This window comes from Mus caroli, chromosome 5 (assembly GCF_900094665.2).
Source record: "Mus caroli chromosome 5, CAROLI_EIJ_v1.1, whole genome shotgun sequence".
Taxonomy (NCBI): domain Eukaryota; kingdom Metazoa; phylum Chordata; class Mammalia; order Rodentia; family Muridae; genus Mus; species Mus caroli.
In genome coordinates this window covers 123,153,833-123,179,350 of record NC_034574.1, presented here as the reverse complement: position 1 = coordinate 123,179,350, position 25,518 = coordinate 123,153,833, and the positions used below count along the sequence as shown (strand labels likewise).

At 46.0% G+C, this 25,518-nt stretch overlaps 1 protein-coding gene across 3 annotated transcripts in view; it reads right to left on the bottom strand.

The window, feature by feature from the left end:
- Nucleotides 1-1,347: 1,347 nt before the first annotated feature.
- The window catches only part of LOC110294411 (S-adenosyl-L-methionine-dependent tRNA 4-demethylwyosine synthase), an 87,253-nt gene continuing 63,082 nt past the window's right edge, over nucleotides 1,348-25,518 (bottom strand). For all 3 annotated transcript variants that reach the window (XM_029477996.1, XM_021162632.1, XM_021162631.1), the window contains exons 14-16: nucleotides 16,555-16,665; nucleotides 7,098-7,265; nucleotides 1,348-1,888 (exon numbers count right to left, since the gene is read on the bottom strand). In XM_029477996.1, the coding sequence (XP_029333856.1) occupies nucleotides 1,667-1,888; nucleotides 7,098-7,265; nucleotides 16,555-16,665 (501 nt within the window). In that variant the 3' untranslated portion in view covers nucleotides 1,348-1,666. The remainder of the gene's footprint in view (nucleotides 1,889-7,097; nucleotides 7,266-16,554; nucleotides 16,666-25,518) is intronic.

The following is a 25,518-nucleotide window of genomic DNA, read 5'->3' as shown; positions in this document are numbered from 1 at the left end:
TGCTGGGGATGGGAGTGGCGCTAAGGACTCATTGGGGCTTGCTGGACACCAGCCTTGCTCTGGGGTCAGTAAGGGACACTGTTTCAAAGGAATAATATTAAAAGTAGCAGAGCAGCCCTGTTCTGTACCCTGCATGTGCACAGGTGAGCACACCTGCATACCCACGAGTATATACAACACACAAATACACACATGTATAGTGAACTGATGCTGTCTGAAGCTAACACACAGATGCCTGAGATCCTGCAGAGAGCTTGACCTCGGCTGAAAAGCATGCAGGAAGTGTGGGTCGGTGCACATTAAAAACCCTCTTGTGCTCTCTCCAGCCCCCTTAATAGCCAATGACCTTAACTTTGGTCTCTTACCTAACATTCCCGATAGAAATCCTCAAAACATATCCAGGTTAGGGCTTGCCTGCCTTCTCCCAAACCTAACACTGAGCACCGTGTGTAAATTCTGGGAAGACACACCCACTCTGGTGTCAGTCTAACCTGTTGTCCCTTCCAGCGTAACCTTGAATGCACTGATGCATGGCACCACTTTTGTTCTATGACTATAAAAATGCATGTAACAGCCAGGCAGTGGTGGCGCACGCCTTTAATCCCAGCACTTAGGAGGCAGAGGCAGGCAGATTTCTAAGTTTGAGGCCAGCCTGGTCTACAAAGTGAGTTCTAGGACAGCCAGGACTATACAGAAAAACCCTGTTTCGGAAAAAAAAAAAAATGTATGTAACCTGTTCCGTGGTGGAACATATCACTTGGAGCAACCTAAATGCAAGCCCCCAGCACGGTCAATTATATCTACTTCATGTATTTGCACATGTGTGCTGTTGTGTGACCGAGCATTGCACAAGAACAAGCTCAGAAGACAGCTTGCAGGACAGTCGTGTTCTGCCATGATCAGACTCGGGTCAGCAAGCATGGGAACATGTCACCTTCAGCAGCTGAACCATTTATTTATGTCCATGTGTCTACCTGTAACTCCAGCTCCAGGGGATATGACACCCTATGCTGGCCTCCATAAACATGACACTCATTTGCGTGTGCACATGTGAACACACACACACACCTTTGAAAACTGAACAATCCTTTTCAGGTCTGACTCTAAACAGAGGTCTTACCTTGGATAGGTAGAAGGGTTTAGCCCAGGGCACTCTAAGCTAAATATACTAAGTGATCACTCTACAAAGAGCCAATAGCTCAGAGAGCCTGCCTGGAGATGCTGGCCTGTAATCCCAGCTCTCAGCAGGCTGAGGCAGGAGCATTGTCATGAGGGAATGCCAGCCTGTACCACCTAAGCAGAGCAGATCTAAAGAAGAGAGAGGAAGGTAAGGAAAGAGTCAGTAGCTCAGAAGGAGGTGGCGGCAGTGTTTATTCCCTGTGTAACACTCAGGGATAGCACTTAGGAAAATTACTAAAATAAAATCCAAACTATAAAAATTCAGAGGTGACTGTCATCTTCACTGTCTCAGAAACTGACTCATTAAAGGGCCTGAGTTCTGGTAAGCAGCGTCGACCTGTGGATGCCGTGTGGGCAGCATGGCTGCCTGCTGGTGTCAGACCATGAAGTACGGCTGTGAACTGTTACCCCGTGGACAGTGATGGCAGCCAAGGACCTGCCGGGGCCATGTAGCTTTTGTCTTTGGAGATCCTTAACTCAGATAAGCTCAACATCCGGAAATGTCCTTCGTTTTGTTCTTCCTCTGGTATCTCGTGTCCTTGGGATCAAAGCCTCTTTCCCTGGCACCAAACAGTGCCCACTGTGGGGTTCTGGCCATGTAATCCCTTGAGCTGAACGTCTTGGAGCCTCCACTTTCTTCGTACTGCAGAACGAGCTCTTGGAAGCGGCTGTAATTGATCCATGTCCACCATTCTCCATCGATCTTAAACTGCAAAGAAAAGTTGTCAGGTCAGATGTAAAACTGTGTATAAAGAATAAAGTTCTAGTCCCATCTGGACCACACCAGCTGCACTGGCTAGTTTTATGGCAACTTGGCACAACCTAGAATCATTTTGGAAGAGGAAATCTCAACTGAGAAAATGCCACCACCAGACCAGCCTGTGGTACATTTACTTAATTGATGACTGGTGCAGGAGGGCCCAGCTCCCGTGAATGGGGCCATCTCTGGGCTGGTGGTCTGGATGGTGTAAGAGAGCAGGCGGAGCAAGCCAGTAAGCAGCACCCCTCCATGGCCCCTGCTTCAGCTCCTGTTTTCAGATTCCTGACTTGAGATCCTGCCCTGACTTCCTTCAGTAATGGACTGACTACAAGCATAAACTGAAATAAATCCTTCCCTCCCCAAGTTTTTTTTGGTTGTGGTATTTCATCATAGCAATAGAGGCCCCGAGTAAAACACACAGCACTGGGTTGGGACTGGAGAAATGGCTCAGCAGTCAAGAGCATGCATTGCTCTCCCAGAAGGCCAGAGTTCCTTCCCATCGCCCATACAGGGCAGCTCACAATGGCCTATATGCCTAGAACTCCAAATAGCCAAATGCCTAGAACTCTAGCTCCAGGATATTCAAGGCCCAACATGGTCAAGGCCACCATGCAGCATACATAAATATAAATAAGTGTTTTTTTTAAGGATCAAAACAAACGTCAAAAAGCCCCTAGTGAAAGGGTCAAGAATGTGGATCTGTTGGTAGAGGCCTCTCCAAACATGGGTTCTGCTCCCAGCATTGCACAAACTGGACATGGTGGTAAACACCAGTAATCCCAGCATTTGTGAACTAGAATCAGGATGATCAGAAGTTCAAGGTCAACCTGGACTACAGAGCAAGTTCAAGGCCAGGCTGAGCTACATGTGATTCTTGCACAAAAAAGAAAAAAAAAATGTTTTAAATTGCTAATAAGCCTGGTTTTCCTATCATGTTAAACTTTCACATGTTTTTGGTATGTTTGTGGCCCTGAAGACTGCTCCAAACCACGCATGGCAGGCACATCTGTTAACAAAGAACACTTCCTGAACTAGGCAGAGTGGCCCAGGCCTGGAGACTCAGACCCTGGGAGACTGAGGCAGAAAGATCCGAGGCCAGAGCAGGTTCTATTTAGGAATACATACATTCATGTCATATATGTATAGGCATGTAACAATTAATGAAAAAAGAGGCCATGAATTTGAAAGACTGCAAGGAGGGGTTTATGTGTGTGTGTGTGTGGGGGGGTGTTAATTACAATTTCAAAAAAAATAAAAGAACAAAAAAATTAAAGCCCTTAAAAAAGAAAGAAAGAAAATGTGTATCAGTGCGAGGGAGTTGGAGGCAACCTGAGCTACATTTCTGGAAAAGGGAAGGAGGCTACTCCCTAAAACTGGCAGCTGAGTTTTCCTGGAGTGAAGTGACTGCAGACACCTGCAGACACATCTGGTCAAGCTGCCTCCACCTCTTCCTGCTGTGGTTGCTTTCTATCTCGTGTGTGTTCTCCTGGCTTTGTTGGCAGCATGGATGTGTGGAGGTCTTTCTATTGCTAAACTTTGCTTGAATAAAGCCTCAATCAATGGCTTCTAATTCTGAGCTGCTAAATGACTCAAGCTAGCCTTTGCATCCTAACGTGCATACAATATCTCATTAGCAGAAAGCCTCGTTAAGAATTTCAATTCAATAATGGGGAATAATCCAATTTGTACTCTCTTAAGTAAATTGCTTCTCAAAAGTCACTGTGGAATAATGGCCGGGATGAAGAGAACAGAGAAGCCACCAAGGAGAAGGTAGTGGGGGAACTCACTTTGTGGCGAGGGCATTGCATTCAAAGCCTCTTGCTGGCATTCATTTATGCAAAGCTAATGTTGATGGGTGACTTGTAAATAGACTAGTGTTTCTGTCCCAGCACTAGGAAGACTGAGGCAGGAGGGAGTTCAAGGGCAGCCTGGGCTACAGAGTGAGAGCCTGTCTCAAAATAAAAGCAGGGCTCAGATGCAGCTAAATGGTTAAGACCACTCACAGCTCATGCAGAGGATACAAGTTCAGGTCCCAGGGCCCATATTGGATGGCTCACAACCACCTATGATTCTAGTTCTGGGGGATCTAACACCCTCTTCTGATCTCTGAGGGTCCTTGCTTTCATGCTATCAGGTACATGCACACACACACACACCCAAAAATTTTCAAAAATATCTTTGAAAAAAGTAACCACAAAAGTCTAATTCTATGAACCAATTGAAACAACAGTTTCCAGTTACAGTTAAGAAAAGGTATTAAAAATGAAAAACAGAGTTTCCTGGAGTCAGGATAATACTTGCTGAATTTAAATGGCTTGTGGTTTATGTCACCTAAGAGCTTTCTACTAGACAGGGCCAAATGTATATAAAAGCGTAATTAGTCTGTGGATGAAGTATGAGGCCTCCCTGTCTGAGGTCCATTCTTTGGGACGCTGCCCCAGGGCTTCCTGCATCATACAGGCAGAGACCTAACCCCCTATCCTCATGCCCTTCCAAGACACACTGTACACAGGGTTCTTCAGGCCTGCGGCAGGCAGGTAGCTCTTTCTAGCCAGGCACGACGGTGCACACGTGTAATCCCAGCACTCAGGAGGTAGAGGCAGGAAGAGTTCGAGTTCAAAGTCAACCTCCGCTAAATACTGAATTCCAATTTGAGGCTTGCCTGGCCTACGTGAGACCCTGTCTCCAAAAACAGGAGGGAGGGGTGCAGCTGGAGAGATGGCTCAGTCCTTTACGGCATTTGCTCCTCTTGCAGAAGGCCCAAGTTTGGTTCCCAGCACCTACGTGGAGGAGCTCACAAGCCTTTCTTTGTAACTGCAGCTTCACGGGACCCGATGCCTCTGGGTCTCCACTGGCACCTGCACTCACACTCACACACTCACACATATGTATGCATAATTAAGAATAAATCTTTTTTTTTTTTTAAAGCAAACAAAAAAATAAGAAGTAAAGAATTCCTTGTCAAGCCAAGCGTGGTGGCGCACGCCTTTAATCCCAGCACTTGGGAGGCACAGGCAGGAGGATTTCTGAGTTCAAGGCCAGCCTGGTCTACAGAGTGAGTTCCAGGACAGCCAGGGCTACGCAGAAAAACCCTGTCTCGAAAAACTAAAGAAAAAAAAAAAAAAAAAAAGAATTCCTTGTCATAGATAGTTTCAGAAAGACAAAAGGATCTGCTGAGATTAGACAGCAGTTCTCAACCTGTGAGTCACTGGGATCACAAAGTAGACATCCAGCACACCAGATACTTACATTACAATTCATTACAATAGCAAAACTACAGTTATGAAGTAGCAATGAGAATAAGTTCATGGCTGGGGGTCACCACACCAGGAGGAACTGGATTAAAGATCACAGCAGTAAGAATGTTGAGAACCACTGGATTAGAACCATAAACCTAATTTTTAGTCCAGCCTACATTAAAAAAAAAAATCAGAGTTGAGCCACCACACACACACACACACACACACACACTCACAAAACACAATAACCCATATGCAAGGCACCTTATCTGCAATCCCAGAGGCAAACTGCAAACTTGGGCACTGGGAGCTATGCTAACAGTCTGTACCCTAGTCCAGAATGGAAGAAACCACTTGCACACACGGGGCCATGTGAAGCTAAAGTGTCCAATGACAATTCTGATTCCTGGTCTGAGGACAAAACTGGAGGGCTAAGCTTCTGCAGGCGACATGGATGCACATTAGGCTCAGGTCACTGTGACAAGGCACCTCAGTCTTGGGCTGCTCAGGAACAGAAATGAAGGCCAAAGCCAGGTTCCTGCAAGTCTGGTCTTCCTGGCTGGCAAAGAATGTCGACTCCGTGGCTTAACACGGGCTCTCTTCCCTGTGCACGGGCTATTCAGTGTCTCCTGTGAGGATGCGAATCCAAACAGATCAGGCCTGTTCTCAGGACTTCAACCAATCCTTAGAAGCCCCAACTTTAATATAGTCACGCTTGCAGATTAGATACCTAACACAAATTAATTTGGGGTATGGAGAAAGCAAGATTCCATCCAGAATATGGGTAACTCTGAAATTAATGCCTCAAGGATCAAACTGAACTTCTCAAGACAAGCTGAGATAAAGGTAGCTCAGAAAAGTCAAACTGTTTTATGCAAAAGTCAGAAGCTAAAAGGGCAGCGCTTAGCACGTCTGACACAAACTGCACCGGAAGACAGCTGTGTCAACAGGGAAACGAAGCCTCAGATCTAAGATGCCAGGGTAAGTGTCCTGAGACATGAGGTCATCTGACTTCAGGGACTCCTCATACCCCACAGGAAGGAAAGAGGTAAATCTATGCAGAATTATGAACACACTCAAAAGGTCACGTATGGTCTTATGACAGACACACTGTGCTGAGGTTCGGCCCTGACTAAATAGCCAGGCGGCTCTAGACAGGACCAGCCACAGAGGCCAGAGTACCTGCCACAAGGAAAATACTCAAACAACCTCATCTGGCTATTTTCTCACCTTTCACACAGAGAAAATCCCATAAACCAAATGACTGACAGCACAAGTCAATTATTATAAACGATCCAAAGAAATCTACACATGATGACATATTAGCTACAGGCTCAGCTCACAACCCAAACCTGATACCTAGGTTATTTTAATGAATTTTGTTATGTTTTGAAAATCTTTATTACATGTATTCATTTGGGAGGAGAGGGTACGCACGAATGGAGGTCACAGAATAGCTTGCAGAGGTCAATTCTCTCCCAACGCCCTCTGGGTCCCCAGAGTCAGCTGGCCCAGCCTGGTGGCAAGTGCCTTTACATCTGAGCCATCTCTCTGGCCCCAGATTATTTTGTGTTTGATGTCTCTAAACTTGCTGGCTTAAGGTGACTCATCCAGTTGTGGGCCCAGATGGAGATATGTCACCCTCTCTGGCCTCCAAGGGTACTGCACTCATATGCGTGCACACTGGCATATGCAAACATGATTAAAAATAAAAGCAATTCTTTAAACAAGAATCTCTAAACAAAATCTTTAAAAACTCAAACAATGGAATAGTGCTCTCTGTGTTGTTCTGGGCTTTCTTAACACTCATGTTAGGAAAGACAGTGGACAAGCGGACATCCCCTGTGATCAAGTGCGGGGCACAAAGAAGAAAGAGAAGAAAGGTGAGAGAGAAGTGGGGGGCACAGCACACATCTCACCTTCTTGTGTCCGATCAGGAGGCAGTTGGAGTGCTCGTGTTCACACGCAACTTCATAGTCGGGAAGCAGATCGACCAGCTCACGGACAAACCGCACCACTTCCTCATGCCAAGGGACATTGGCCATGGTGAGGCTGCTGGCTGCACTCTCCCCACAGTAGGTCACACCCTGAGGGAAGGACAGCATCAAAGACTGTTAGTTACGGACCTGTCTCTGGGGGGGACAGCTTGTGGTGGTCACATTTCATTATCGACTTGACGGGATTTGACATCACGTAGGAGACAAACCACTGGGCACATCGGTGAGAATGTCTCCAGAAAGGGTTAAGTGAGGTGAGACGCACACTGAATGTGGGCTAGGGTCCTGGACCAAATAAAACAGGCGCACCAGCATCCATCTCACGCTCCTGCCGCCCGCCATGCCTGCCCACAGACATTGCTTTTGTAGGCATTTTCTCACAGCTGGGAGGGGAGTAACTGATACAGATCCCACTGGAATTCTATAACGAGAGAGCGAGTTTTTCTGACACAGTGTGTCTATGTGGCGCTTATCTGCTGAGCCATCTCTCTAGCCCCACTGAGTGTGAATTTATAAAGTATTACATATTATATACACTGAGCAGGTCGTATTTAGGAATATATGTGTATTATATTCATACAACAACACTTAATGAAAAAAAAGGCCATGAATTGAAAGTGGGCAAGGAAGGGTATATGTGAGAGCCTGTGGGGACAAAATGGAAGGGAAAATAATATATTTATATTCATTATATAAAAAATAAAAGAATTAAAAATAAATAGAATATCACACCAAGGAGAAGCATTTGCGGACTGACGTGCAAGCCTTAATTATTTTATCAATATGGAAATTCCTACTTCTTTAAAACAACTGTAGTACCATACATTGGCTTCTAATTCTTCCTCCTTATCTGTGAACCCAGACATACCTCCCCAGCCCCCAATCTCCTCGGCCCTCTACTGGGCAAGTGCAGTGGGAAACGATTCTTTCTCAAATAAGGTGTCTCTTCGGACCTCTCCAGAGCAACCCTGTTGTTTTGGTTCTGAGATGTTTCATACATCCCAGGCTGGCCCTAAAGTCAGCCTGTATCCTGTATCCTGCCGAGCTTGAGCTCCTGGTGCCGATTCCACCTCCTGAGAGCTGGGATTACAGCCACGGCCACCATGACCAGCTCAGCACTGGACTGCCTCGGCAGCTAGCTACCATCTTCTAGACACAGGCAGCAATCGAAACAGAAAGGCAAGCCTGCTGCTTACAAGTCCCCTCCTTGATACAGACACACAGACATACATGCCACAAACACATACATAGATTTCAGACAGACGAATGCTACACACACACACACACACACACACACACACACTCGAGAGACAATATGCACTACAGAGAAACACTACACATACACCCCACAGACATATAGATACTATACACACAGACACCACACATACAGACACTACAGAGACACTGCTCATGTATGTACACAGAGACACCGCATGCTGTGTAAGAGGCAGAATTGCATTATATTAAAAAGAAAAGCTGATTCTACAAACGAGCCTTAGGCGACCCGCCCCTACAGATGGCAGAGCTGGGACTTGGCCTGAGCTCTACAAACCCTCAGTGCAGATGACAGCCACCACAGATGGCTGTTCGCAGTACTACGGACACTGCACCCAGAAAGCCTTCTCTGAATATTAACCACCCACAGCCCCACTTCCTTAGAATAAGTGGTGAAATGGCCTCTGTTTGCTTGGGGATTTAAAGAATCCATTAGGCTGAGCTTCAGTGGATTTTAACACGCAAGTAACACAGTTCAAGACACCATTAGGAAAATCAAGTTGGAAAACTGTGCTAATTACTAACCCAAGTGTAAAAGAAGAAGTAAGAAGAAAGAAGGAAGAAGAAGGGAGAAGAAGAAGAAAAGGAGGAGGAGGAGGAGGCGGCGGCAGCGGTGGCTTACAGACAGGTCATCAGATTCCAAAGCTGCCTATGAGAGCTGAGTTACGCAACTGTGTGGAAAAGCTATCTCAAAGGAACTTCTTGTTAATATTTAAAAGTTCCCTGAAGCACAGAGGTCTCAGATAAGATCTTATATTCATAACTTTGATTGAGGGAGATAGTTTAATATTTTATTATTCAGCAATAACAAATCATGAGATGCTAAAGGGGACTGACTCACTGGGAAGATGGACTATATGCCGAAGTTCATTAAAACCTTCTGTTTGTCTTGTGTAGCCCAGGCTGGCCTCCATTTCACTATGGAGTGAAGGATGACATTAAACTGCCAACCCTCCAGCCTCTCTCTCATGCGTGTACCACCAATCCTGGCTTATGCAGTGCTGGGGATGGCCAGCGCTTCATGTGTGGTAGGCAAGTGCTGCACCGGAGAGCATCAGCCCAGTCCTGAACTGTCTACTCTCTGAGGACTATGAACTGTTAAACAGGAGTTAAGCACTGTTTCAGCTTGGCTGGGTTTATAACCATCTCCAAGACAGAGCCTGATGTGTCTGTGAAGGTCTTGCTGTAAAGGGTTAACGGAGGAGGAACCATCCCGTGGGCTGAAGACCCAAACTAAAAAGGAAAAAGGGAGGCACCAGGATGGCTCAGCAGGTCAGAGTGCTTTGTCACCACGCCTGATGACCCAAGTTTGATCCCCAAGTCACATATAGGAGAAAAGGACTCGCAACACTTTGCCTTACTGTTGGAGCACAGTCCAAGGATGCAGTCACGTGACGGGAATTCGGAGTGCTCATGAGAAAACAAGAAGAAAATAAGACCAGAGTCTTGTGTCCTCAGTTTCTTTAAAAACATGGAATTGTTCTTGGAACATGTTTCGTACCCAAGCCAGGAGCGGATAGGAGTGAGTTACACAAATTATTCGCTACAACTGGCTTCTGTGCTCTGTTCATGTCATATGCATGTGTAGAAAAACATGTTTTGGCCATGTGCTACTTGCACTTCTGATTCTCTACAGCTCGACTTCATAAGAGCTTTACTCAAGTGACCTCTCTTAACCCTCAGAGCGTAAGCTGCCTGACGCTCTCAAGCTGGCTACTGCACACAACTTTAACGGGCCCCATTTTTAGGCTCCGTTTTCCTTTTGAATGGGAACAGTTCCAGATGAATCACATGCTCACACATGTGCGCGCGCGCACACACACACACACACACACACACACACACACACACCTTTCATTCAAGCACTCTGAAGGCAGAGACAAGCTCTGTGAGTTTAGATCTAGCCTGGCCTACATAGCATACTCTAGACCAGACAGGGTTACACGGTAGGATCCTTTCTCAAAATAAATAAATAAAAATAAATTAAGGTTCAGTAAAAATGGAACAAAGGAGAAAGCCATCAGACTGCTACTATTTATGCTTCCACTTACTGATCCAATTGGATGTAAAGAGGCAGGCCCTGTCTCCCACTATCACGTCTTCCCCTTGATGACAGACTACAGAGTCTCCTCAAGCAGTATATGGATGCAGCAACATGAAAACTGATAAACACTAGAGACTCAAGTACTTGGCAACCCCCTGCCCCTGCCCCTGCCCCTGCCCCTGCCTCTGCCCCTGCCCGTGGGCAGAGAGGGGAGCTTTGCTGCATGTCCTCAACCACCGTTGAGCCCTGTCAACAGTTTCAGGGCCAACAGAGGGTGGCTTTAAACAAAGTCACTGACAACAAGCGGTTACCAGGCACTTCCTGGGCTCAGAAGAGAACACAAACACAGGATTCCTTACAAATGTGTTCCATGCTTCGAGTTTCAATGTGGCAGATGTTTGTAACGTGAAGTGCATTTTTACCAACAAGCAGGCAGATAATGAGAGCTGAGAGTCTCAGGCTCACAAATGAAGGCCCCATTCAAGCCTAATGAGGCTAAAATGCACGTTAATTTACAGGGAATATAAAAGAAAAAAAATTTTTACCAGACTGGCAATGAAAGGAAAGAGGAAATCAATATAATGAAGAGATAGCATCTACTGATTTATCTTCTATAACATGCCTAATGGAAGGCAATCTAAACATTTACTGGATCCAGGCAAAGATTATCCCATTGAATTCTCAAACAAACCTCTTGAACAATTATTAATTTAAGGCAGATGGGCAGTGTGCACCTACAAGCCCAGAGCTTGGCAGGCTGAGGCAGGAGAGAGAGAGATTCCAGACCTGCCTGGGCTGCCTAGCCAGACACCTGCCTCAGAGAATAAAAGCCACTGTCATTCTAATTTTAGGAAAGATAATTTGGTTTGAAAGACTGCATGTCGAATAGGTATCACTACATGTTTCAAACTATGAGCAAGATGGTGCAGCAAGTAAGGGCGCTTGCGGCCAAGTCTGACCACCTAGGTGGGATCCCTGGAACCCACCCAGCAGAGGATGAAACTGACTAATGCAGGTCGCTGGCTGACCTCTGTGTGTACCCATGGTCAGGATGGGGAACCTCATATACATACATATGAACATTTGGAAAAACAAAAGAAGAAGAAAAGCTTTAGATTTTAAACCAAACCTTTGATTCACGGCCTGAGCAGCCTCATAAATAAAATGAGAAGACAAAGGAGATAGGAAAGACAGAAAGGCAAATTCCTTGATCTGGTTCAGTCAGTAAAACAAGAGAAGATGCTAAAAAGAAGTGAATAGGAACCATGCTTGAAACACATCCCAAAACACTCACGTTTCTACTCTTTGCATGGTATTTATGCGTTTATTCAGTGTGTGTGCATACATGGAGGTCAGAGGTCAACTTGCTAGCATTGGCTCTCTCCGACCAGCCAGGGTTAGCGCAGGTTGTAAGACTTGGTGGCAAGCACCTTTACCTGTTGTCACTGGCCCTTGCTTTTGTTTTGGCTGTTTTAAGACATGTGGTCTAGGCTAGCCTACAACCACGGTAGCTGAGGATGACCCTGAGCCGTGGGGTTACAGTGAGCTCTCTCACACTCAGCTTGCTTCTACCTTAGGATCCTCACAAAAGACTCAGCTCTCCTGCAACTCAGAAGATGGGCAAGGCCAGGGGGTGTGCATGTGAGCCTGGCATACTCTTAACTTTGAACCAAACTGCCCTGAGGCTCACAGGAAGACTTCCCCTTTTTGCTGAGTCAGGGTGGTCATGACTCCAGGCTTCTCCGTTTGTCTCAGCCCTGGGCAGACACTCCTCTGATGCACTGCCCTGCACTGAAAGGCTCTGTCTTCTGTCCTTTAGGCTGGGGTCCCTCCTGAACCAATGGACTATGATGTGCATGACCTCTTGTCCTCACACCCTGAGGGCTCCATTACAGACCTGACTTATCAGTTACTCTCACTCGAGGGCTTCATCTAATAGATTACACACACTTCACTTCTTGGGGGTAGGGGTTATCTTGGCTGTCACACTGTTTCTCAACGAAGGAGCTTCAGAGACCCTTCTCCCTCCCCTCCTCCTCCTTAATGTCTCCTTAGCCTCCACTAGTTTTCTTTCCAAAGCTTTATTGTTAATTATGTAATGTGGCTATGTGCACCTGTGAGTAGTGCCTATAGACACTGCCTATAGGTGTCAGACTGCCTGGAGCTGGGATCAGAGCCACCGGATGGACACTGGTGCTGTAAAGAGAACGGTATACACTCTCAACACCTCAGCCGTCTCCCAGCACCGTCCACTGTTTTTGTTTCCATTTCATCTTTGATTTTTACGATGAGTGTCACCCTGTAGCCCAAGTTGGCCTCAAATTCCGCCTCAGCCTCCCAAGCACTAAGACTACAGGCATGAAGCCACCACCACAACAAAATGTCACCTCTTCAGACAATAACTCTTTGAATCCTACTCAACAAGAAAGCTTACCTTCTAGCTTACTAACTTATTTTTAGTTGGTTGCTGTTTGCTTGCTTGAAATGCTGGACATAGAACCCAGGGCCTCCTGGATCCCAGGCAAGCGCTCCACCACCAAGCCACGTTCTCGGTCCTGGTTCAGTCTCTGAGTTTTGAGAGACAGAACATGACAGTGCAGACCTGGAAGCCCAGCATAGAGGCAGCTTGAGGCAGAGGACTAGAAAACAAGATAAACCTGGATTACAGAAGGAGTTCAAGGCCAGCCTGGGCAACTTTGCAAAACCCTGCTTCAAAATAGGTGAGAAGAGCTGGGGAGAGAGCCCAGTGGTTCGAGGATGTTCTAACTCATCTGTTTGTCCTGAGGGAAGGACAAACTGGCCTGGTCCTGTAGGATCCTAGGGAGAACTTCAGAGCTAGCCCCAGGCCCATGCCTTCTGCCTAACTATTTAAAACTGCCAGCAGGTGGAATCAGTTGAGGTGTCTGTCAACAGATGAACAGGTAAGGAAAATCTGGTGTAAGAGGCTGGTGGCAAAGGCTCAGTGCGCAGAGGCAATTGCCACCAAGTCTGACAACCTGAATTGGAACCTGAATTAGTTCACATGGTGGAAGGAGGGAATCGACTCCTGAATGCATGTAGATTTTCACTCTTGCTAGACCACACGTTTCTCTAAGAATTTTAAACATCAACTCTCTCATGTACTTCTAAGGACTTCAGTACCATCTCCACGCCTCCCGTCCTCAGTTTTCCCCTTGAGTGCTTGAGTGAGTACAAGTATCGCCGGCAATCCTGCCGGGATAAAAGGACGAAGTGGGAAGCTGTTTGAAAGAGACCATGAGCGAGCGGTGACACAGCTTTCTCTACTTCCGACTCATGTGAACGGGAGCCAAATACACAAAAACCCCAGCAGGAAAATATACTGTCTAACAAGTAGCCCTTTCTTTCTTTCTTTCTTCTTTTTTAAATAGTAACTACTACCACTGGTGCGATGGTGGCACATGGCTGTAACCCCAGTACTTGAGAAGTGGAAGCAGGAAGATCAGGGCTTCAAGTTCATCTTTGGCCACATGGTATAATGTCAACAGAAGACTCTGTTTAAAAGACATTTAAAATTTTTTTCAAATTGTAAAATGTTCACCATGACTTCGGAAGAAAGGGCAAGGGGAAGAGGGAGGGAGAGGGGTTGAAAGAGAGGGCGAGAAGGGTGCCTGTGACCCAGCCAAGCACAATAAAAACAGACATTTTACTACCATATAATTTGTGGAAACATTTTTAATAGCTAAACCATAAATTAAAACACCACTAATCTCTGCTGTTGGCGAGCTTTCCCTGAACAGGGACATATATTTTCAGACAGTTTATATTTGTGCGTCATTAAAACTTCTGCCAAGAGAAACCTTTTGAACTTAAGAGCAATTTTAAAATCAAAGAAGGTCTTTAGCCTGACCAGAGATAAAATTATAATGGCTCAGAAAGCAGGAGCCCTGGGTGCTCATCTCCTGCTCCCCCCACTTTGCCCCCACCCTGCCCCTCTTACAGAGTGCCCACCTCCCACCCCTACTACAAAGAGCTGAGCAGGGGCCCTGGATGCCTACCTCCTGCTCCCCTCAAACCCTGCCCCTCCTGTAGAGAGCCCACCCCCCACCCCTCTATCTCTAAAGCAGTGAAATGCTGCTTCCCAGCACTCCTGAGACTCCACGCTGAGAAGGCAAGAGCTGGCTTCTAAAGATGAGGACTTCCTCCTACCAGTCACCCATCTTGTGGATGCTCTTTGGTCCCCAGAGAGCCCCTCCATACTCTATCTTACAGGCAGAGCTCCAAACTGTCACTTCCAGCCCTGGCTTAACTCTGAAACAGTGGCCTCTATGAACTTGTACTTTAATATGTAAAAGTATCATATATAGCCAGAAAGATTTTGCTGAAGGGACTGTTATAGCTGTCTTGTATGAGGCTATGCCAGTGCCTGGCAAATGCAGAAGTGGAGGCTCACAGTCATCTATTGGATGGAACACAGGGCCCCCAATGGAGAAGCTAGAGAAAGCACCCAAGGAGCTGAAGGGGTCTGCAACCCTATAGGTGGAACAACAATATGAACTAACCAGTACCCCCAGAGCTCATATCTCTAGCTGCATATGTAGCAGAAGATGGCCTAGCCGGCCATCACTGGGAAGAGAGCTCCTTGGTATTGCAAACTTCATATGCCCCAGTACAGGGGAATGAACGCCAGGGCCAAGAAGCAGGAGTGGGTGGGTAGGGGAGTAGGGCGGAGGGAGGATATAGGGAACTTTCGGGATAGCATTTGAAATGTAAATAAAGAAAATATCTAATAAAAATAAATATATAAAAAAGTATCATATATATACACACATATATATGTATGTATATATGTATATTTGTGTGTATGTATATGTGTGTGTGTGTGTGTATAGTGTGTGTGTGTGTGTGCATGCACATGCATGCGTGCTGTGCATGTTTTCCTTTTCCTTTACTCTTTTTTTTTTTAATGTTTGAGAAAATGTCTTATGTAGCCAGGCTTACCTCAAACTCATGGAGTAATCAAGAATGAGTTTGAACTTGTGACCCTGAGTGCTGGGATTACAGGCCTCTACCACTATGCATAGCCACTGGGTACTATGTTTTTTTTCAATCTTTTTGTTTGTGTGGTGGTGGGATGGGTGTCAGTCCTTGCTTTCCACCTTGCTTAAGAAAGGGCCGCATTGTTTGCCTCTGTGTATGCCAAACTAGCTGGCCCACAAGTCTGGGCTAAACAGTGAGTCCCAGGCTAGCCTGGACTACAGAACAAGACCCTATCTCAAAAACAAACAAAAAGTGGATGGATGGATGGATGGATGAAAGGAAGGAAGGAAGGGAGGAAGGGAGGGAGGGAGGAAGGAAGAAAGGAACAAAGAACTTACCTTTTAACTTACATAGCTTAGGGTAAAATAATCAGGGATAAGGGCAGAGACAGTGGGTGGCAGTTGAGCTGAAACCAGACCTGCCCCAGCCTGGTCCACTGAAGGTGGTAGGTGGGCAGGACTCATTAGACCTACCACCCATGCCTGGAGGTTTGAAATGTCTCCTAGAATCTAATTGCTCATCCTAGCACTGCTTTCTCAGTTTAGTGGAACTACACAGAACAGCTCATCTTGTGTTGTCTACCTCTTATCTTAGGAAACTCTTAAAGATTTTCTTTTAAATCTCAATACCAAATATCTAAAATGTCAGTCTAAACTGACCATGTTGTATGTGGCAGTGATGAACTGTAAAATAAATCAATGAAATGATTGATTTTTATAAGCTGACCGGTCCGATAATTAAACTTATTTCTCACTTTGAAAAAAAGATTTAAAAAATATTGTGTGTGTCTGTGTGCAGTGCCCTCAGCTGGGTCCCCTTGAGCTGGGTCCTTTGGGAATGTAGCAACTGTTCACACTGAGCCATCTCTCCAGCCCGGCAAAGTAGAAGCTTTCGAAGACCAATGGCTCAGTCTCCTGCAGTGCTGTGTCTGATGCCCAGGACAGAGCCAGCTTCCTGGTGAGTCTATGATCCAAATACCCAGAAACTCTGCAAGCTTTACCCCCAGCCCTCAGTCAGCTGCCCTCTGCTGCAGAATGCCCACCACCAGGCAGCAGAGCTCACCTTGACCTCGATGAAGTCGGGGTTCCCCAAGGACACCAGCTCAGCGTAGGCCTGGAGTTCATCCACGTTCCAACACTTCACAAGCGTCAGTCTGTAGACCGTTCGTTGTTGCTGGAACAGAGGGAAAACAACTTGGCTTTAGCCTGAGCATATGTCACAGATTGACCCAAGAACACTGGCCAGCACCCTTAAGCCACAGAGAACGCAGGTCAGGTGAAGCCCCTATGGACGTCTACAAACCGAAGTTACTTTAAAAAAAAAAAAACATGGGTTGCTCAGCTAGCTCAACTGGTAGAGCACGAGACTCTGAGTGATTTTATCTTTCATTCCATGTATACGGATGTGTCTGTGTCTCTGTGTGTGTTTGTATACAGGAGCACACTGCCTTCAGAGAGGCTAACAGAAGGCAGCAGACCCCCACCCTGTAACATGGTGCTGAGCATGGAGCCTAAGGCCTCTGGGAGAACACCAATGCTCTCACCCACAAAGCCTTCTATCTCTGCAGTCCCTGAAGTGACAGTCAGTGATGATCAGATTCTCACGCCCAACACGCACTCGTGCATGCACGCGCACACACACACACACACACACACACACACACACTGAACAGGCTTCAGTATGAGCAAAGGGGTAGTGAGAGGACTCAGTGAGTAAAGGCGCTTGCTGAAAATCCTCATAACCTGAGTTCAAACTCTGGGACCCACATGGTGACTGGTGAGAACCAATTCCTGCAAGTTGTCCCTTTACCTGTATGTGCATGTACATACATACACACAGGTGCATTCACATGCACACATACAAATACACAGACGAACACACAGACACACACATATCCACAAGTATTCATACGTGCAGAGGCACTCATATATTCACACACACACATACACACTAACTAAACAAACAAATAAGTAAAATGATTATTAAAGAGAAAGCAAGTCCCCCCATGGGTGCCACCACTGGTAAACTACCCGCGCTCCTGTGAATAACCCTTCTCCCGTGCTAGGGTTAGAAACTGTCATTAAACTCATTATGTGATGGAGAGATGGCTCAGCAGTTCAGAGCACTGACTGCCCTTGCAGAGGACCTGAGCTCAGTCCCCAGCACACACATCAGGCAGCTCACAACCACGGGTAACACGAGCTCTAGGGGATCTGACATGGTCTTCTGTCTCCATGGTCACCTGCATATGTGTGTGCACGCACACACACTTTAAAAAATATTTTTTCCAGGTCACACACATAAAAAAAGGCATTAAAATAAAAAGGAGACCTGTTAGGAGGAATAAGAGGATTTTGGGTGGAGCGGGACAAAAAAGGGAAACAGAGGGTAAAATGACTGGAAGGCATTACAGACACGAAGGAAAATGTCAAACTGAGATGTGATATCAGTAAACAGATACATTCTAATGAAATAAGGTGATTAAATCATATTAGATGATGGAACATTAACTCAAATAACCTTTTCAAGCTTTTCAAGTTCACACAAGAATCATGTGGACTGTGAATAATATGGATTAGCATTCTTTTCTCTCCGGCTTTTTTTTTTTTTTTTGGTTCTTTTTGGTTTTTTTCAAGACAGGGTTTCTCTGTATAGCCCTGGCTGTCCTGGAACTCACTCTGTAGACCAGGCTGGCCTCAAACTCAGAAATCCGCCTGCCTCTGCCTCCCGAGTGCTGGGATTAAAGGCGTGAGCCACCACCGCCTGGCTCTCTCAAGCTTTCTTGTCATTTATAATCACTGGCATTTCTTGTTGACAGGAAAAACATGTGCATGCGTGGTTTAACCAACACCTACCAAAGAATCCAAATTGGAGCACTTTTTTGTTTGTTTGTTTGTTTTTTCAGAAAGCATTAAGATGGCAGTCATTAAAGACTCTGAAAGATGGACAACCCAAGATGTTGCAACCTTCCTGGGCCTGAAATAAACAAGTAAGACTCAGGGCATTTTGACCACTACGGATAGCTTAAAATCAAAGGCTAACATTTTGCCCTTGTGGGGAGGCCAGACCTGGGTAACAAATGCTTTAGTGAGCAGGGCTCAAAATAATGGAGTGAAAAGAAGGGACACCAAGCTCCCCACTTCTGTGTTTGGGGAAAAGAAAAGTGTAATTTATAACAAGAAAAAAGTCACAAGAGTAATTTTTTTTTATAAAGCAAGTCTCCTGCAGCCCAGGCTAGCCAAGTACAACCTTGGACTTCTGCCTCTATTTCCTGGGTCCTGGGGTGCCCATGTTCCTGAATGCTACAGCACCCTGCACATGTGAGATCTTTCATGGACCAAACTTAGAAATCTATACTAAAGAGCATCTGTCAGGCACATCAAAAGCATTTCATTCCTATCTACTTAGTTCTTTAGAAAGGCATTTTACCAGGCAAGAAAAGACAGGGCATTTCTAAATTCCCTTGCAATAGCTGTCAGGCTTCCACATCAAATCGAAGAATAGATAGAGCTAGGCTGGAGAGATAGATGTTCAGCAATTAAGAGCTCTCAGTCTGCTCTTACAGAGACTTGAATTCAGTTCCCAGCATCTATGCTGAACAGCTCAGAATCACCTGGAATCCCAGCTCCTAGGGCTCTGTCCCTCTCTTCCGGCCTCTATGGGTACCTGCACTCTTGTGCACAGACATACACACACACTTCTAAAAATAAAAGAGACGTCCCAGTTAAACTCACAGAAGGCTGTCTATCCTGTTGTTTTAAAGTCTTCCTGAAAGTTCTGATCAAATCAAGGAAGCCAGGGCAAAAAAAGACTGAAGTGCACACAAAAGCAGTAAACTGTGAGTAATATAATTGGAGTCTTGGAAAGCTACCAACTTAAAAAAAAAAGAAAGAAAGAAAGAAAGAAAGAAAGAAAGAAAGAAAGAAAATAAATCAGATGCAAAGAAAGTGGCCAATTACCAAGGACAACTCGCCAGCTCTGCTAGCCTAGAGCAGCAGTGGGTTAAAATAAATCCGAGGTAGGATGGGATCCAGAGAATGCATGCTTCCTCAGTATGCTCAATTCCTATCTTTGTAAAACAGGGGATTTGTGCAGGCTTAGCAATGTTAACCCAGGAAGCCCAGGTCCCAAAAGGCTGTGGCAAGAATGCACCAAGTTTACAGCCTGGGTTACACAGCAAATTCCAAGCCAGCCTGGGCTACACAAGAGTGCTGGGCTAGCTGGGTGGCACACAGCAACCCCATTTCCAAACTAACAACAAAGTCGTTTTTGTTTGCCTGTTTTAGCACCTTAACCCTGTCGGACTTAGAACCAAGCCTTGCAGAACTAAAGCACGCCAAGTACCAAGGGACTGTTTAGACACCTCTATTAAAATACCAATGACAGAGCCGAGGTGGCTCAGTGCGTGATAATTCAAGGGATGCAAGCATGAGAATGTAAGTTTGGGTCCCCAGAACTCAAATAAAAAGCCAGGCATGGCCACACACATCTGTGACCCCAGGAGTGGAGTAGGGGTTGGGGGATTGGCAGAGATAGGATCACTGCTGCTTCTCTGGCTGCCAACCGTACTCCAGCTTCAGGGTAAGAACCTGTCACAAGGCAATAAGGTAGAGAGTAGCACAGCAGGACACCTGATGTCCTCCCCTGGCCTCCACAGACAGCAGGGCACTCACCCCCCTCCCACACACTCACTCACAAAGATACACCACACAAATGTACATCATACGCTTACACACCAAAACTAAACTAAGTCAGCCCCAACAGGAAAGACTCCATGCCAGCAAAGACCATTTACGGAATAGAAGGAAGAGAATATTCCACTTAAACATCTCTATAAAAACCCAACCATTCACTTAGGAAATTACATGCAAGAGACGAAACTTAAACAAAACACTTTTCTGAGACCTAAAGCAAACTCTGCCTCTCTCTACCTCCATGGAAAGCAGGATTTATAAACCGAGAGGTTTACAAGTCCTTTGAACACAACCTGATGAGGCCCCTAACAGCAGAGACATTACTCAGCACTTGCTGTGTGCCAGATGCTGTTACGTGTATTTGTGTCTTTCCAAGGCTATAAAATCTGTATGTACATCAGAAGGAATCTTGGCAGATATGTGTGACTATTATCTTCACTTGACAAACACGAGATCCAGGCTCAGAGAGGGTAAAAATGCCAAAAGCCACACAGTAGCAGAGCAGGTGATCTGGGATGTGGTCGCCAGCAACAGGAATCCTAGCAACTGGGCTTGTGTGTACACTCGCTCTGCTTCTCTGTGTCTGTCAGTCCGTCTCTCTGGGTGTCTGTCTTTCTCTCTGTGTGTCTGTCTGTCTCTATCAGTTACACCTTGTAAAACTGAGATAAAACACACAAAGAAATTAAGACTTCGGCCTTGTCTGGGTGGCTAGAGTGCTTGCCTTCCCTACAATGAGGCCCTAGTGTCCATCCCCAGAACCACATAAACCAGGCATGGTGGCGCATATCTGTCATCCCAGCACTAGGGAGTCGGCGGCAGGGGGATGAGGAGTTCAAGGCCTCCTTTCAAGTCAAACCTGTAGTACATGAGTCCCTGACTCCAGTGGGGGACACTGGAGAATGGATCAGTGGTTTACAACTGCTCTTACAGAGGGCCTGGCCAGTCTGTGCCCCACACCCAAAAGATGCCTGGAACCCCAGCTCCAGGGAACCCCACACCCTCTTTTGTCCTCTGAACTCACATGCACAGAGACAGGCGTACTAAAAATTCTTCTTTTTAAAAGATGCATGAGTACATTCATATTCCAAACTGATGTTCCACTGTAATTAATATATATAATAAAGTCACCTCTACAGCTGAGCCACTTCTAGTTGTACAGTGGTTGCTATGCAGTAGCAATGGTGGTTTCCAACCAGAGGCAACTCTGCGACCCTGGGGCTATCCTGTTCCAACTTTGAAACTTCCTTCCACAGGAAACCTTGGGAAGCCTCTGTGGCTTCCATAAGTGGGGGTGCTCCTGACATCTAGTGGGCAGAGGCCAGAGCTGCTGCTGAGCACAGGATAATCACAAGCTCCTCCACCCTGCACCCCTTTTCCTGCTATCACAATCATTCCGTGAAAAAGGCCAGTGGAGAGAAAGCCAAGAAGTCCTGTTAGAGCTGGTCTTCCCATGACCATTAATGGAGTCTTGCTGTACTTGGCCATTTGCTTAATGTCCATGTTTAGGAGCCAACTATCTTCTCCCAGAAGTGCACGACACCCTTTATGCACATAAAATAAAACTGTATTCATCCAAGTGTGTGTCAGAGCATGCACACGCCACACATGCTGTAGCGGTCAGGATATGAGGCTTGGCAGCACAAGCCTTTACCCACTGAGCCATCTCACCGGCCCTGATTTGATTTGATTTGATTTTGAAAGACAGGCTCTGACTCTAACTTCCCATCTAGCCAATCACCTTGATGTTCTGATCTTTCTGCCTCTACTCAGAGCTCCGGGATTATAGGTGTTGCACTAGCCCGCCCCAGAAAGTCAGGACTACCACAAGTGACAGTCTGAGCTGGAGAGTGGCTGTGGAGAGCTGGCCCCGTCCTGCCTGGGGTTTACGCTGAGTCAACCGTAAAGCCATCTGGGCCTGGAACTCTCTTTGCACAGGTTTTTAAATTATAAAACCAGAAGGCTAGAGAGATGGCTCAGTGGTTAGGAGCACTCCCTGCTATTACAGAGGACCTGGCAGATGATCACAATTACCTGAACCAGCTCCAAGGGCTCTGTACTCCCATGGACGTACACATACACACGTGCACAAACACATACACACACGAAAAATTAAGATAAGCTGGCTGCTATGCACACCTTTAATCCCAGAACTTCAGAAGAAGACTTTGTTGTGTGTTTGAGCCAAACTGCTCTACACAATGAGTTCCAGGTCAGTCAGAGCTACAGAGTGAAACCCTCTCTCAATAAGTAAATAATAAAGTCAGATTATTTATAAGCCCTGTTACAGTTCGCTTTCCGTTGCTGTGATTAAAATACCATGGCCAGAAGCAACCTGGGGAGGAGAGGCTTACGTGGCTAACAGATTACGTGTGGAGGTTTGGTCTGTTGAGACGAATTGTAATGCTAACCTAAGACCTGGTTGCCCCAGAGATGAGAGTCCACATGCAGACCCAAGCAATGCTATGTGTGACCTTGCCCCCAAATTATTTGTGCTTGGTGAATAAAGATGCCTATAGTCAGGGCTGGAGACATGGCTCAGCAGCTAAGAGCACCAGCTGCTGGGTCCTGGGTTCAATTCCCAGCAACCACATGGTAACTCACAACCATCTGTAATGGGATCTGATGCCCTCCCTCTTCAAGACAGCAACAGTGTATTCACATATATGAAATAAATAAATCTTTAAAAAAAAAAAAAAAAAAGCCGGGCAGTGGTGGCACAGGCCTTTAATCCCAGCACTTGGGAGGCAGAGGCAGGTGGATTTCTAAGTTTGAGGCTAGCCTGGTCTACAGAGTGATTTCCAGGACAGCCAGGGCTACACAGAGAAACCCTCTCTCGAAAACAACAACAACAAAGATGCCTACACTCTAAAGCTGGGCAGAACTGAGATAAGTGGGGCCTGGTGTTCCTGATTGGAGGAGACCACAAGGCGGAGGGAAGAAGGTGGAGAGAGGAGAAAGACACCATGAGTTAGGAGTCAAGAAAACATGGCCCTGAGGGCTGGCCAACTGGAGGTAAGAGCAGCATAGATAAATCACAGTAATTACTCGGGATTATGGATAAAAAATAGATTTTAATAACATGGAGGGTAGATATCTGATCTGCATTAGTGCTGGTAAAGACTTATTATAAATATAAAGGTTGTGTGTCTTTTATCCAGGAACTGAACGATCAATGGCAGGGTAGAAACCCTGGATTGGGATTAAATTTTTTCTACAACAGTTACAGCCCATCATGAAGGTAAGGACCCAAGGCAGGAATTGAGGCAGAGACCATGGAGGGATGCTGCCTACTGGCTTGCTCAGCCGGCTTTCTTATGCACCTCAGGACTATGGGTATGCCACTACCCATAGTGAGCTGGGCCCACACCCAGCAATTCATTATTCAAGAAAATGCCCCACAAGCTTGCCTACTGGCCAATCTAATGGAAACGTTGTCTCAGCTCAGGTTTCCTCTTCCCAGATGACCCTAGTTTGCATCAAGCTGGAAAACAAATCTAACAAATACAGACTCACAGCCTTCTGGTTTATTTTTGTGCCTTTTTTTTTTTTTTTCTAGTTTTGTTTCCTAAGCATCTGTACAGTTTGACCAGGAGGCGGCCTGACTTTAATCCCAGTACTCGGGAGGCATGGGCAGGTAGATCTCTAGGAGTTCGAGGCCAGCCTGGTCTATAGAGGGAGTTCCAGGACAGCTGGGGCTACGTTACACAAAGAAACTGTGTCTTAAAAAAAAAAAAAAAAAAGATTTTGTATATTTTATCTAAATGTCATAAAGTCATTCAAAACATGTTTTTTTTCTTTCTTTTGAGTATATATGTGTATACACATGTGAGCATGCATGCAGATAGCCACACACATGCCACAGGACAAGTGTGGAGGTCAGAGGACTATCTGGATTGTGCAGTCCTCAACTTCCACCTTGAGATGGGGTTTCCTTGGTTGTCGCTGTGCCTAACCCAGGCTAGCTGACCCATCATCACAGGGACACTGATATTGTAGATCCGCTAAGTCTGGCTTTACATGAGTGCTAAGGACCAGAACTCGGAGCCTCAGGCTTCTGTACGGCAAGTACCTGGCCCACTGCGTCATCTCCCATAGCCCTCATTTGGTTATTTAGCATCTCAAGATTTTCAGTGTGATGGTTTCAGTGAGAATGGCCGCCATAGGCTCATATATTTGAATGCTTGTTCCTAACTTGATGGAACTGTTTTGGGAAGGATTAGAAAGTGTGGCCTTGTCAGAGTAGGTGTGTCATGGGTGTCGGGGGAGATGCATTGTGGCTTCAGAAACCCATACTAGTCCCAACCTCTCATTCTCTGCCTCCAACCTGCAGATCAGATGCGTGCTCTTGGCTACTGCTCCAACACCATGCCTGTCTACCTACGCAGACACAGTCATGCTCCCCGACATGGTCATGGCTTCGCTCTCTGAAACTGCACACAAGTCCCCAGTTACATTCTTCCTCTTGTAAGCGCCTTGGTCATGCGCCTTGGTCATGGAGTGTCTTCACAACAAGAGAACAGTGAGCCTGGCCACATTCCTTTCCATCCCTAACATTCCACATTTGTCTTATCTCGCTTCACTGACTGACTCTGCAGTCTTACAGGCTTTTTGTTAAGGGCCAACTTTGGTTTTTATAATCGTCTCTATTCTGTGGATGGTCTGTTTCATTAACTTCTTTATTCCCTCCCAAGTTCTTCCTCTGTGGGTAATTTGCAGTTCGGTTCTAACTTCTTAATATGTATTGATCTTTAGTCTTTCTTACTGAAATAGGAGGAACTCTGTTTCAGCAAAAACATTCATTTCTTGTCATGGGGAAGAAAGCTCTAGACTGATGACCCACAGTGGGTTCCACTTAGCTGAGGCCTCTTTCAATCCTGAAGAACAGTGCCGCTGGAGCTGGAGAGATGGCTCAGCGGAGAAGAGCACTGACTGCCGTTCCAAAGCAACCAGGTTTGACTGCCAGCACCCACGTGGCCGATGACAACCATCTGAAACTCCAGGGAATCTGACGTCCTATTCTGGACTCCGTGGCCACCAGGAAATAGTTTGCAGACACACACTCAGACAAAACAACCATACATACTAAAAATAATAAAGTAATTTTTGAAAGGAACAAAAAGAAAAGAATACTGTTTCCATCTTCCCAGGTCTGGCAGAGTCCCAAGTAGGCTTGGCCATCTTTTCCTCAAAGACAGAAGGAAGAGGTAGCACCAGGAGATCCTCACCAGAGGACATGGAAGTTAAACAGCAGGAAAGGACAGAATGATACATTTTTATTTATTTGTTTAGAGAGAGCATCTCACATTGGTTAATGCCAGCTTGAGCTTGACAG